General features: G+C 43.8%; 1 protein-coding gene across 12 annotated transcripts in view; it reads left to right on the top strand.

The window, feature by feature from the left end:
* Positions 1-15,024, top strand: part of psd3 (pleckstrin and Sec7 domain containing 3) — a 480,227-nt gene that overhangs the window by 300,962 nt on the left and 164,241 nt on the right. For all 12 annotated transcript variants that reach the window (XM_033021839.1, XM_033021856.1, XM_033021848.1 and 9 more), the window contains 2 exons: positions 6,735-6,932; positions 13,919-13,999. In XM_033021839.1, the coding sequence (XP_032877730.1) occupies positions 6,735-6,932; positions 13,919-13,999 (279 nt within the window). The remainder of the gene's footprint in view (positions 1-6,734; positions 6,933-13,918; positions 14,000-15,024) is intronic.

Below are 15,024 nucleotides of genomic sequence, written 5' to 3' on the forward strand. Positions count from 1 at the left end.
TATATCTGGTCATGCTGTATATGAAATGACTGCAGTTTAGAAGCAAACTAAAGACTCGACCTTGTAATCATTTTTAGTGCTAACCACTTTTCCTTAATTTACTGGATAATTATATGATAAGTTATTATATTATATGATAGTTTTTGGGATACAGCGATGATATGGGTCCTGCAGCTCAGAGTCTGCGCCGCCCAGCAATCAGGAGTCTGAAGAAGGGTCCTGACTTGAACCATCTCCCTTCCTTTTTCTCCAGAGATGCTGCCTGACCCGCTGAGTTACTCCAGCACTTTGTGTCTATCCCCATACACTAGTTCTATCCGAAACATTAGGGGCAATTTACAGAAGCTAATTAATCTGCAAACTTGCACATCTTGGAAATGTGTGAGGAAATGTTGGAGACAACCCATGTGGTCACTCCATACAGGCAAGCACCCGTAGTCAAGATCAACCCAAGGTCTCTGGCACTGTAAGGCATCAACTCTACCGCTGCACCACTGTGCTGACAATGATTGTGATTCTTGCAAGGAAGAACATTTTGCCTATCTTTATTTGCATAAATAAATATACAGAAGCTTGAAAGCATGCACCAACAAACTTAAACAGCTTCTTCCCCTCTGTTAACAGCCTTTTGAACGGTCCTTCCATAAGCTGGATATGTTCGATTCACTTGCAGACATTAGACTTTAGTCTCTGGGACTGATGTGCTGCAATGCTGAAAACTATATTCTGCCCTCTCTATCTTCCCTTTTGCTCTACCAATTGTACTTGAGTTTGGCTTCATTATATTTATGTAAGTATTATCTGATCTGAATGGATAGCATGTACAACAAAGCTCTTCACTGTACCTCTGCACATGTGTCGATAATAAACCTAATATTCATACCTTTGTTCTTTACACTTCCTCTACCATCACTGCTCAACCTTGTAGTTTCTTCATTAACATCTCTCTCCAAGTCTACTCAACACACTTGCTATTATTCCGTGTGAAGGAAACGCTTCCATCTGCCAGTCCTTAGTTTGACTCCCAAGTTTCTTCATCAGTTGCTTGTGTTAGTTAGAATTGGTGCCCAGCTGAAACCACAGAAACAATTCCATACTCTCACCTTGTGCAAAACATTGGGGGTAGAAAATATTATGTATGGAGGTGGACATATTTGTTGGCTAGTGCAATTATTGACAACATGCTGGTTAATATGCAAAAGAACATCAAAGTGCTGGAGTAACTCTGCAGGTCAGGCAGCATCAATGAAGAACAGACAGGTGACATTTCAGGTCGAGACTCTTCATCAGTCTGAAGAAGTGTCTTGACCCGAAACGTCCCTAGCCATGTTCTCCAGAGATGCTCCCTGATCTGCTGAGTTTAGTTTAGAGCCGAGTCCGCACGGACCAGCGATCCCCGTACACTAACATTATCCTACACACTCTGGACAATTTACAATCTTTATCGAAACCAATTAGCCTACAGACCTGTATGTCTTTGGAGTGTGGGAGGAAACCAGAGCACCACCCCCGTGGTCACGGGGAGAATGCAGAAACTCTCGGGGAGAACGTACTAACTCCAGCACTTTGTGTCCTTTTTTGATATATTGGATTTAAGAAAGAAAGCAAGCTTGTATGACTGAGAAAATGATTTATGAATGGGTAGGGCCTCTGGATGAAGCTATGGGAACCAACTGTGGTACAAAGTAAGTGGAGACAAGAGGTCCCAGAGATTGGAAGAGATGAAAGGGGTTGAACAAAAGTAATGAAATCTATAACCTTGAGGTGTTAGTCTGGGTGAGCACAATCAGTGTGATGAATGTATTGTTGATCAGGAACTGGGCAACAGAGTGTGAGATGAAAGTTGTGGAAGATTGGAGCTCATCCAAGGGAATAATGGACAGGTAATCTTGTGGTAACTGCACCGGTTGAATTTGGGCAAGGAGGGAGGGAAGAGAGATTATGCTCTTGGTGAGTGAGTGGTCTTTGCAAACGAGGGGCAAATAGAACTAAGGTGGAAGCATTTGCTTAGTGACAAAGAGTTGCATTATTTGTTCAGCAGTAAAGAATGATCTGCTGTGACATCACCAGCTACCAACAATGAAATACCTGAGGTCACACCACAGGAGGAGCAAAATAGCTTCTTCAATTGCATGGGAGTGTCCAGAACCTTTTTCAGCATTGTGTGAGATTTAACCCCACTGTCCTTGTGTAGCCTCTTTTAAACGGGAAACAAGTACAGAAGTGTGAAACGTGAGGTTGTGGCTAGTATGGAAGATACATTTTACTGAGATGGAGTGCTGTGAGTGAGTGGGAATTTATGTGCACTTGCTGCAGATATGTTTGGTGTACTATGGACCAATGAGTATTGTCATTCTCGAGGCTCTCTTTTGTTTGTGTATCTGGATTTTTTGAAGAAATTGCTCAATTTATTTTCTGCAACCAAACTGCTACATAAAAAATAATTTGAATCTTGGTATTGGTGGTGGAAGACTATGGAACAAGATAGGCAGTCCGTGAGCTAATTGGACTTTTGGGCATAATAATTGTTTGATGAATTCAAACCAAATTCTATCTCCTTGACTGTTACATTTTCAGGATGGTATTTGATATAAAGTGCCCTCCATAATGTTTGGGACCGACTCATCATTTATTTATTTGTCCCTGTACTCCACAATTTGAGATTTGTAATAGAAAAAAATCACGTGGTGAAAGTGCACAATGTCAGATTTTAATAAAGGCCATTTTTATACATTTTGGTTTCACCATGTAGAAATTACAGCAGTATATATATATATGTGTGTGTGTGTGTGTGTGCATATTTTTAGCTTATGCTTATTTTGGGGGCAAGTCCCCTTCAGTTTTCTCTTCAGCATATAAAAGGCAGTATTGTTTAACAGCATGTTTGGGATCATTGTCTTGCTGTAGAATGAACCGCCGGCCAATGAGTTTTGAGGCATTTTTTGAACTTGTGCAGATTGGATGTAATATACAGCAAGATGTAACCTTGTCTTTGAGCCTCGAGGCCATTAAGTCAAACCTGTCTCCGCAACTTTGTATCTCCTTTGCCAAGGTGCGTTCTATGCTGTATAGTTTAGAGATACAACGTGGAAATGGGCCCCATTGGCCTAACAAGTCCGCGCTGACCAGTGATCCCCATACACTAATACCATCCTACACACTACAATTTACCACTTTAATGAAGCCAATTAGCCTACAAATCTGCATGTCTTTGGAGTGTGGGAGGAAACCAGAGCAACCAGGCTGAATGGTTTTCTATAAGCAAGGTGATATAATATAATCTAGTGTTTCACATCAGAAGCTGCAGTTTGATTGCACCAAATATTTAAGAGGGTGAGAATTCTTGGCAGAATGCTATGTAAAAAATTGCTGCCAACGTGTCAAATTCCATAGTAAATGTGTTTGGAAATCTAGACTAATCCTTGGAATCTCTGGTCTCTGCATGACCAGGTTCTGGGTCTGATTTTATTACTCCAAGGAATAAAATCAGACCCGGTTTTCGTAAGATGTTTTTGATTAGGGTTTATCCAATAACCGAAGGCCTGGGTTGGAGGCTACTGGTGGACAGTGGTGTAAGTGATCAGCATTTTTCAGCATTGCACTGCCTGGCAACACGGTTGCTTTAATCTCTTTAGTTCCATTCCATGGTAAAGTCATAGACAATAGCAAGTGAGGGTTATTTTGACCAAGCCATCAGGATTGGATCAAATGCAGCGCGGTTTAGTTTCGTTTATTGTCAGATGTACCGAGGTACTGTGATGATAAGTTTTTTGTTGCATGCTAACCAGTCAGCGGAAAGAGTACACATTGATTTCAATCAAGCCGTCCGTAGTGTACAGATACATGATAAAGGGAATAACATTTGGTGCAAGGTAAAGTCCGATTAAAGATAGTTTGAGGGTTTTCAATGAGGTAGATAGTACTCAGGACTGCTCTCTAGTTGTTGGTAGGATGGTTCAGTTGCCCGATAACATCTGGGAAGAAACTGTCTTTGAATCCAGAGGTGTGCGTTTTCACACTTCTGTACCTCTTGCCTGATGGGAAAGGGGAGAGGAGGGAGTGACCAGGGTGAGACTCGTCCTTGATTATGCTGCTGGTGACCTTGCCGAGGCAGCTTGAGGTATAAATGGAGTCAATGGAAGGGAGGTTGGCTTGTGTGAATGTCTGCACAATTCTCTGCAATTTCTTGTTGGAGCTCGGGAATATAAAAGAGTATCTAAACTTGGACAACAAGAACATGTATGTCAGGCTGTTGTTTGCCAACTGCAGCTCAGCGTTCAATGCCATCATCCCATCTAAACTCGTTGTCACATTCTGGGAAATAGGTCTCTCTCTGCTTGTCCCTATGCAGCCGGATCCTCTATTTCCCCATCTGCAGACCTCAATCAGTGTGAATTGGCAACAACACTTCCTCAATAACCAGCAGCACAGGGGTACTCATAGCTGTGTGTTCAGTCCCCAGCTCTACTCTCTGTATATCCATGACAGTGTCACCAGACATCGCTCCAACTTTAAATTTGCAGATAATACCCTGTTGTTGGCAGAATAATAAATAATGTTGAGTCAGATGACAATCTAATTGGTGCTCGAAGAACAATCTACCTCTGAACCTTGGCAAGATCAAGGAGCTGATCGTTGATTTTCAGGAAGAGTAAGCTGATGGTCCATAAACCTGTCTTCATTGGCAGATGAAAAACGATGATGAAAAGAGTCAAGAGCTTCACATTCCTGGGCATGCACATGTTTGAAGATCTGTCCTGTGCTAAACACATTGATGGAAATCGCAATCAAAGCTCAGCAATGCCTCCTCTCCCTCGGAAGGTTGAGGAGATTCAGCATGTTGCTGAATGCACTGTTGCACCTCTGCAGGTGTACGCTGGAGTGTATACCGACTGGTTGCATCACGGCCTGCTTCAGTGACTTGAGTGTCCTAGAACGAAGAAGGCTGCAGAAAGTGGTGGACGTCTCCCAGTCTTCTGGGTTTTCTCCTCGCCCCCATTGAAAGGATTTGGAGGAAGCACAGCCTTGAAAAGGCGGGCAATATCATCAACGACCCACCTCTCATCTCGCAGCTACCATCGGGGAGGGAAAAAGGTGCAGAAACCTGAGAACTCTGACCTCCAGGTTCATGAACAACTTCTTCCCATCAACCATTCAGCTGTTATACGACTGCACAACCCTACCTCAGCATCAAGCTGTTATGGACTTTTAATAGAGATGCAAGGAACTGCAGATGTGATTTTACAAAACAAAAAGACACCATGCTCGAGTAACTCAGCGGGTCAGGCAGCATCTATGGAGAAGATGGATAGGTGATGTTTTGGGTCAGGACCCTTCCTCAGACTGATTGTGGTGGGGGAGAAGCTGGCACAGAGGCAGGGAAGGACAAAGTCCGGTGAGTGATAGGTGGATACACGCAAAGGTTTTTTTTAATGGGTTCATGGTTAAACAAAGACCAGAGATGAAAAGACAAATCTGAGATTAAAAATAGAAGGGTGTGAATTGTGAAGTTAGAAGAAGGAATGTAGGTGGAACGGGTGCGGGATGGGGCAACATGGGTGTGAGTCCAGGTGGGATACAGGGAAGGGAAGAGAAGAGGAGAAGTAATGAAGAATTGTTTATGTTAGTTACTTAAAATTGTATATACCAATGTTCATACCATTAGGTTGTAAGCTTCTCAAGTGGAATACGAGGTGCTGTTCCTCCAGTGCTCTCTGGCCCAGGAGTGGGAGGTCAATATGGGAAGGGGGGGTTGAAATGGTTAGCAACTGGGAGATCCAGCAAGCCTTGGCAGACTGAGTGCAAGAACTTGGCGAAATGGTCGCCGAGTCCACACCTGGTCTTGCTGATATGAAGGAGGCCACGTCAGAACCACCAAATACAATAGGCAATGTTAAAGGAGGTGCACGTGAACCACTTTCTCACCAGGAAGGACTGCTGGGTTCCTGGATGGATGTGAGGGACAAGTGTTGCATCTCCTGTGGTTGCATGGGGAAACTACCTGGGGGGAGGTGGTATGTGTGGGAAAGGGTGAGTAGTGAACTAAGGAGGGAGTGGTCACTGTGGAAGGCGAGGAGATGGCTGGAAATTGAATTGTATGTTGCACTGCGTACTTCAGTTTGCACTATGTTCTGGTTACCTAGCAGAGCTGGCAATTTATTGTTTCTTGTATATTGATTTATTGAATTATTGCATTGATGAGCCTATATTGCTGTTGCATCTAAGAATTTCATTAGTCTGTACAGTACAAATGATAATTAAATGATTAAATCTTGAGCTAAGATTCAAGGACATTTAATTTGTGTCTTAAGACCATTTAAAAGCTGCACAGGTAACTTGTCTTTTCCCTCAGATATAGGTGTGCAAACAAATGGGTATATCATCAGATACGGTCAAAATTATTCAGGAGCGGTACCTACGGGCGGGGAATAGAAGGATGGTTAATATCTAGGATAAATCTGAACAATTTGGGAAACCATTCAATTGTACATTTTAAAATAATTGATTAAAGATGCCCCCTGTGAATTATGTTTTCTTGCTCTCCCTTGCGCAATGGAATTGCCTTTTTAGAATGCTTCTTTTTGTCTCCATTCAATAAATTGGTCTGAGATATTCTCGGGTGTTGGATTAGTTTGGTGCTATTAAGATGTTGGTGGCTCTAGAAGTTCAAATGCGTTTTATTTCCTGAAACCCTTCACCCTGGTGCTAACCCCCTCCTCTCCTCTCTATTACAGTGACTGTGGCCTGAAAGAAATGCGTACGGATGGGGCCCTTGAAATGGGCAGCATGGAGCAGCCATCGCTCCACAGTGGTACGGACCTGGTAACCAATGGCAATAAGAGTGACCTGGAAGCAGCCAAGAGGTTGGCCAAGCGACTGTACAATCTAGAAGGGTTCAAGCGATCGGATGTTGCTCGACACCTGGGTAAAAAGTAAGTCTGAGCCCCCTGTCTGTGTATTAATATCTGCCGGAAGCTTTTGCTGTCCTGAGTTTGATTTGTTGCAAGGCCAACTTGTTGCATTGACTAGACTAGTTTGAAAGTATTCGGGAGCAGTATCTTCCCAGCTAAGGGCGGCACAGTGGTGCAGCGGTAGAATAAAGGCCTTGGCTGTAGTGTTGTTTGCAGTGCTGGTCACCATGTTGGAAAGATGTGTTCGCACCAGAGCAGCTGCAGATGACATTCACCATGATATTGCCTGGGATGGTGCCTCGGTGTTACCAGAGCAGCCATCTTCAGGATCAAATCTAACCAAGAAAGTTCATCAGGTGGCCTATCCAATATTTATCAACCGATCAACACTTTGAGCAGATTAGTTGGCCTGTTATCTGAAGGCCTCATGTTTTACACCATAATGCTTTTAATTGCTATAAAATCCTTGGAAAGGCCTGTAGTCCTGCTCTTTAGTATACATGGATTATTTTCTTCTCTTGTCTGCTTACTTCCCTTGCCTGTCATTCATCTCCACTCATTTCCTCCCCCCTCTATCTCCCCCACCCCCTAATCCCAAAGTGTTGATCACCATACTGGGAACAAAAGCTGATGTGTCTAATTGAGCATTCTTCCTCAGTTGTTCGCTAAAATTGCAGTTAAACCTTTGCATGACCAGTGTAGGGAAGTGGCGATGATGATAGTTCCTTTTATTGAAATCCAGCATGACTCTCTTGCAGTTACATTACTTGCCAGGATTGAATGGGCTGGCTCAATGGCACAGCGAGTGAAGTTGTTGTCTCACAGCCCTGCAGTGACCTTGTTTCAATGGTGACCTCTGATGCCTATGCTGAATTTGTACATTCTCTCTGTGACGATAATGGGTTTCCCCAGATTCCACTGGTTCTCCTCCCACATCCCAAAGATGTGCCAGTTGGTTTGGTCAATTGGCCACTGTTAAATTGCCTTTGATGTGTAATGTTAGTATTAGAATCTGGGATTTAATGGAGATGCAGAGAGAATGGGTTAAAGGGAAAATTATATTGGGAATGGAATTGTTCTTCCTCTGCGGCTTCCTGTGTAATGAGGAAATATAGAAACAGTGGGCATTGCCTTTCCCTGACAATGCCCCCTTGTAATCATGAATTCTAAACTTATTTTTGAGAGACAGAACAACATAATTCATTATTTTCCATGTCAATCCTGAATGGCTTTCTGTTTGCTACGGACATTGGGGGCTGAAGGGCCTGTTACACTGTACTGTTATAGAATCATACAGCGTGGAAATAGGCCCTTCGACCCAACTTGCCCCTGCCAACCAAGATGCACCATCTACACCAGTCCCACCTGCTCGCATTTGGCCCAGGTCTCTCAACCTTTCCTATCCGTGTCTGTCTAAATGACTTTTAAATATTCTTATAGTATGTGCCACATCTACCTCCTCTGACAGCTTGTTCCATATGCCTACCACCCTTTGCGGTATTTAAAAAGAAAGTTGCTCCTTAAGAGGTTCCTATTAAATCTTTTCCCTCTCACCTTAAGCCTATGATTTCTGGTTCTCGATTTTCTTATTCTGGGTAAAAGACTGCATCTACGCTATCTATTCCCTTCATGATCTTGTACATGATGTTGTTGACCTTCTGAACTCACTTTGCCTGTTTCATGCTTGAGTGCTCCAGGGAATAAACTTTTCATTCTATGTATGTTCTTTGATTGATTGATTGATTATACCTTTAATAATCCTTTACAGGAAATTACAGTGCCACGACAGCTTCAAGACAGACATAACACCACACATTTCCTCAAATGGCTTCCATACTTAACAAGTTAAAATACAAGTTAAAATACAAGTTAAAATACAATTAATTAAAAAAAAAGTGCAGTTATTTATGCGCATTATATAACCTTATAGCAGCTGGTAAACAGGACTTCCTATGTCTCTCAGTTTTGCACATTGGTGCAATCAGCCTCTGACTGAAGATGCTCCTCTTGATCACCTTCAGGGCATGGAGTGGGTGAGTGGGGTTGGTCATTATTGAACCCAGTTTGTTCAGAGTTCTGGCCTCTGCCACCTGCTGGACCGTTCGTTGCTCAGCCCCGACCACTGAGCCGGCCTTCCTGATTAGCTTGTCCAGTCTGTTTTTGTCCGCTATGCGGGCGCCATCTCCCCAACAGGCCACAGCAAAAAACAGAGCACTGGCCACCACTGAATGGTAGACACTGCACAGTAGGGGTTGGCAGATGTTAAATGACCTCAGCCTCCTTAAAAAATACAGTCGGCTTTGTCCCTTCCTGTACACCGCCTCCATATGACACTTCCAGTTCAGCTCACTGTCAAGCTGCACCCCAAGGTACCTGTGGTTAGCGACCACCTCCACCTCAGTGCCCTTAATGGTGATTGGTGTTGCTTGAGTCCTCCTCCTCCCCCTCCTGAAGTCCACAACTATCTCCTTGGTTTTTTTGGTGTTAAGATGAAGGTTATTGTGTGTACTCCACTCCACAAAGTTACTTATTATGTCTCTATACTCCTCCTCATTGCCCCCTTTAATGAGGCCGACAACAGCTGTGTCATCCGAAAACTTCTGCAAAAAGCAGCTGTTGGTGTTATATTGGAGATCCGCTGTGTAGATGGTAAACAGGAACGGAGCCAGCACAGTTCCTTGTGGAGCCCCTGCACTAAAGGCAACCTCCAGCAAGCCTACCGTGGCTAACTCCCACTTGCGGATCCCCCTTTACAGAGCTGAAGTTGGTAAAATTGGGCAAAAACCTTCTTCATATCCAATAATCACATGCACATCCCTCTTCATACCTCTCAATTTTTAACTTTGTGATCCGTGCCATTTTTTTCATTGAAACCAATCCAAGCTTAGTCAGGAGGCAGTTTTGTTCTGAAGTGTGGACGTGGAAAATGTACTGGTTCAGATTTATTTTTAATCCACCTCATGATTTTCAGTTGAACACCCATGAGCTAGATTTATTTGGACAGCAGTGTGGTTTGCATAATGATGTTGCATAACACTACATGAGAAATACTGTTGCATATATTCATGACTGCCATCTCTTTATAATTATGTTGGAAACAGCAGGGCCACTAGGGGTGCCGCATTGATGGCAGCCTCTGCCTACAGTGTCTGTTTTTCTGTCTTTTTTAATTTTTAGTCAGTTTTAAAAGTATGTTTTAGAGATTTCTTTAGTGTTTCTATGTGAGGGAGGAGGGGGGTAGGATAAGGGGGATACTTCCTGGCGAGGACGCGACTATTCTCCGAGTCGTGTCCTCACCCCCCCTCCTCGCGGTCTACCACCTGGATTGGAGCGGCCTTTCCTGCCGGGGACCGGACCAGAGCTTCAGCAGCGGCGGCGCAGCGCTGGATACATCGCGGAGCGGGCGATGCCTTACCTGGATCGCCGTTGAAGCTCAGGAGTGTTGGGCCTGCTGCTTCAACATCGGAGCTATGGTTACAGAGCATTCAGCGTGGGCGGCGCTGACTTCAACATGGCATTAAAAAGGAAGAGAATGGGGGTAGAGAGGTTAGAAGCAGTGTGGCATGTTGTGCTAAGTAAAAGCAGGGCCATCGGGAAGCATTGTTCATGCCATTTAACCACCCTCGCCCAGCTACTCTGATTCCATAGATACGATCTCCAAGGTTAATTAATGTCACTGCCAAGTTTGCAGCTAGAGAGCTGATGCGTCACAGCTCCTGAAACCCAGGTTAATTCCTGACCTCCAGTGCGAATTTTGTTTTATTTCCCACATCCCAAAAATGTGCTGGTTCTGAGACCATTATGAATTGCCGCAATTAGAGGGATGAGGGGGCATCTTATAGAAACATATAAAATTGTAGAAGGACTGGACAAGCTAGATGCAGGAAAAAATGTCCCCAATGTTGGGCGAGTCCAGAACCAGGGGCCACAGTCTTAGAGTAAAGTAGAGGCCACTTAAGACTGAGGTGAGAAACATTTTCACCCAGAGAGTTGTGAATTTGTGGAATTTCCTGCCACAAAGGGCAGTGGAGGCGAAATCACTGGATGGATTTAAGAGAGAGTTAGATAGAGCTCTAGGGGCTAGTGGAGTCAAGGGATATGGGGAGAAGGCACGGGTTATTGATTGGGGACGATCAGCCATGATCCCAATGAATGGCGGTGCTGGTTCGAAGGGCCGAATGGCCTCCTCCTGCACCTATTTTCAATGTTTCTATGATTCTACGTAAGTGTGTAGATGAGTGGTATTATCTGGGACGGAGGGGTGAGTTGATGGGAATGTGGGGAGAATATTATGGGTTGGGTAGAATTAATGGGGGAAAAAAGGTCAGTGTGGATTTGGTGAGATAAAGGACCTGTTTCCATCTATGACTAAGTACAGTTCCACCACTGATTTTCTGGCAACTGGTTCAGAACCTCTGTTAATACGGATAAAATTACAGGAGAACCTTGAAACCCCCCCCCCCCCCCCCCCAACAAAAATGTGGCGCATACGCCAGGTGAGGCAGCCCGATCTCAACCTCATCAGGACATCCATGCCGATCGGTGGGTCAATTTTGCCACCAGTGGCCGGGTCTCTGGAACTTCGGCCAGCAGATCCGTTCACATAGCTGACTTCCGAGGCCGTCTTTGCAGGTTGGTGTCTTGGCTGCTGGGCGGCTTAGTTGGACCGTACTGGTGCCGTTGGGACTCCTCTCGGAGGCCGTGACCTCTATTGATCCGGCAAAACGGATAATCCAAAAAGGCTCTGGAACCAAGGCTGTTGGAAAATCTGTGGTGGGCCTATAATGTCATGCTAAGTCTTTCCCCACCCTAATAAAAGCTGCTGGAGCTGGGGTTGTTGAACATTAAATATCAAGCAAGGTCCACCTGAATGGCAGAGCAACTCCAGGGAGTGAAAGGCGCAGGTCATTGGGTGAAGTATGTGGTCGGACTGTATAGTCGTGAATGACTTGTGCCTCATGCCAGGTCTGTGCTGAATGATCGCACCCTTACGGGACTAACAAGTGCTAATCATCCTAATGTAGCAATGTTACAAAATGTTGAGATTTAAAAAATCAAGTCTGTAATTTATCCCATCAGATAAAGCATAAAAAGAAGTTTAATTTGACACCTAATTCACTTTCATATCTCAAGTATTTAAAAAGTTATGGCCATTTTCATACTCGGAAATTAGCATCTTGTTCCCTATTGATTTTCTATGGACATAACAAAAAAGCTGTGATCGTGGACAGTCAAAAGCCCATAACCTTCTTAAAAATTAAGAGAACTGAATGAAATTTTCAGTTATCGTAGATTAAATCATTCTGAAACAAATATAAAATAATCTTACTTGGATGACCTGAAATTAAAGCATATAATTAGTTAGTTACCCAAGTGTAGCTAATTTCAAACTTCAATTACTAGATCTAAACATCTATCCATTTCTTAATAAATGATTAACATTTTTAAATAGCCTAAGTGTCCAAATAATATTCATAAATAATTCACAATAAAACATGATTTTAAAATCTCATTTACATTAATTTATAGGCCAAATGGAAGGAATTTAGTGTTTAATTGCTGTAAATTAAAGTCCATTTTAAATCAGCTTTCTAGTGGGATCCTGTGGAACGCGCTGGTTTAGAACGTTCACATTGCGGTAGATTTGTGCCCCCAAATGCCCAGAAAAATACTGCGGGATATAATGGGCCCAAAATGAGCTACTCGCAATATTAAACTTTGTATAAAGGGATCCTAAGAAGCCCTGTTTAATGTAAATATAAGCAGCCTACCTTCAGTTGTTTGCTCTATGCGACCCTGACAGCTGCCGGTGGTCGCGGATTTAGAGATTGATTTTTAAACTACTATAACTATTATACGAGGCCTTTAAAACTAATAATAGCTTTTGCGACGGGGTCTATCAGCGATTTTTCGTTAATAATTAACTAGGCTGAACATCTTCGATTTGAACAGCCTAGAGAAAATCGCGTTTTAAACCCGCCCCCCTCTAAACGGCGCCAAAATCGCGCACACCCGCAGCGACAGATTTTCAGCGACGCTTCAGGTAGGCTTTGCAACATACCTACCTAATGCACAAAGGAGGGGATGGGGGTTGGGGTCCTTCAGTAGAGCACATCCTTGAATAGATCTTCAGGTTTAGTTTAAAGATACAGTGTGAAAACAGGTCCTTCGGTCCATGCCAACCAGTACTCTAGTCCTAGCCTTCACACGGGGGACAATTTATAGAATCCAATTAACTTACAAACCTGCAAGTCTTTGGAATATGGGATGAAATCAGAGCATCCGGAGAAAACCCATGCAGTCACAGAGAGAGCGTGCAAACTCCGTGCAGACAGCACCCATAGTCAGGATCAAACCCGGGTCTCTGGCGCTGTAAGGCAGCAATTCTACCACTGTGCCACCTGGGTAAGGATGGGATTGGTTGAGTAGCCATTGAACTACTCTCTAAATAGATTATGGCCTTCCTGTGAGAAGGTGAGGAAGAACATGAGGAATGGTGGCGCAGCAGTAGAGTTGCTGCCCCATAGAGCCAGAGACCCAGTTTTGATCCTGACCTCGGGTGCTGTCTGTGTGGAATTTGTACGTTCTCTCTGTGACCATGTGTGTTTCCTCCGGGTGCTCCATTTGTTCCCACATCCAAGATACGTGTGGCCATGTAGGTTAATTGGCCTTTTATTTGAAAAACCCTTAATTTGGATGAGAAAGCGGAATTGCATGGAACTAATGTGAACGCGTGATCGATGGTCGGTGTGGACACGGTGGGCCAAAGGGCTTGTTTTTGTGCTAATCTCTAAATATTATTTTCCGAGAGACTGATGCAGTGTAAGTAATTTTGTCTGAAGGATTCCGACCCGAAAAGGCGCATGTTCTCCAAATATACTGCCTTACCTGCAATGTTATTCCACCACTTCGTTTGAGTTAATCTCAATTCTTGTTCAATTAGGAAGACACAAGAATGTCAAGTTCTCATCCTTGTGTATAATACATGTTTCCGATTTTCTTTGCAGTAATGACTTCAGCAAGTTCGTAGCAGAAGAATACCTCAAATTTTTTGACTTCACTGGGTTGACCTTGGACCAGTCCCTAAGGTAAGCTGGGAGTTGTTACGGGGGATGCACAAGCTTCTATTACCTGTGCAGACTGTGAAGAACTGCAGGTGCTGAAATCTTGAGCAAAACACAAATTGCTGGAGGGATTCAACAGGTCAAGCAGCATCTGTGGAGGGAATGGACAGGCAACGTTTCAAGTTGGGGCTCTTCTTCAGACTGCTATCTGAAGAAGGGTCCTGATCCATACATTAACCTATCCATTCCATCCTGAGTTGCTGCTTGACCTGCTGAGTTCAAGTTCAAGTTTACATTTATTGTCACTGTACTAATTGGTACAGCGAGATTTGGGTTGCCATACAGGCAGCCATACAAATAAAATGAACACAACACACGATAGAATTTAACATGAACATCCCCACACAGCGGAATCAACGTTTCCCACTGTGAGGGAAGGCAATAAAAGTTCAGTCATCTTCCTCTATGTTCCCCCGTGTATGTTCCACTATGTTCCTCCAGTACTTTGTGTTTTGCTCAAGTTGCTACCTGTGCAGGGGTGTCACCAGCTACTGCCATCTCTCCTCATTAAACCCCTCACCAGCTCCCTCTTTATTTGTACATGAAAAGATGATCTATGATACTTCTTCCTATGGTTTGCCGGGGGTTTCGGTGGAATTTGAAGGAACTGCAGATGCAGGTTTAAACCGAAGAAAGACACAAAATGCTGGAGTAACTCAGTGGGCCAGGCAACATCTCCCGGTAGAAAGAATGGAGGCATTTGTTCTGTTGCCGCTAATTTGAGGAGAAGATCATTTTGTCAGGGCAAAGCGAGAAATCTTTCAGTGATCTGCAAGTATGAGATGGGATTTATGCAACTCAATGGTGACAGCTACTGGTAGAGCATCAATACTGCACCTAATCACCTAATCTCACTTGGTGAGAACCCCACACTAATTCTATGGAATCTGTTTTCATTGGATTGGACACAAGGGGAGGGAGGTGGTGCTCCAACTTAATTGTATGAGTCATAGCGCATGGAAATAGGCCCTTCAGCACAACTTGCCCTT

The sequence above is a fragment of the Amblyraja radiata genome, chromosome 1 (genome assembly GCF_010909765.2).
Source record: "Amblyraja radiata isolate CabotCenter1 chromosome 1, sAmbRad1.1.pri, whole genome shotgun sequence".
NCBI lineage: Eukaryota > Metazoa > Chordata > Chondrichthyes > Rajiformes > Rajidae > Amblyraja > Amblyraja radiata.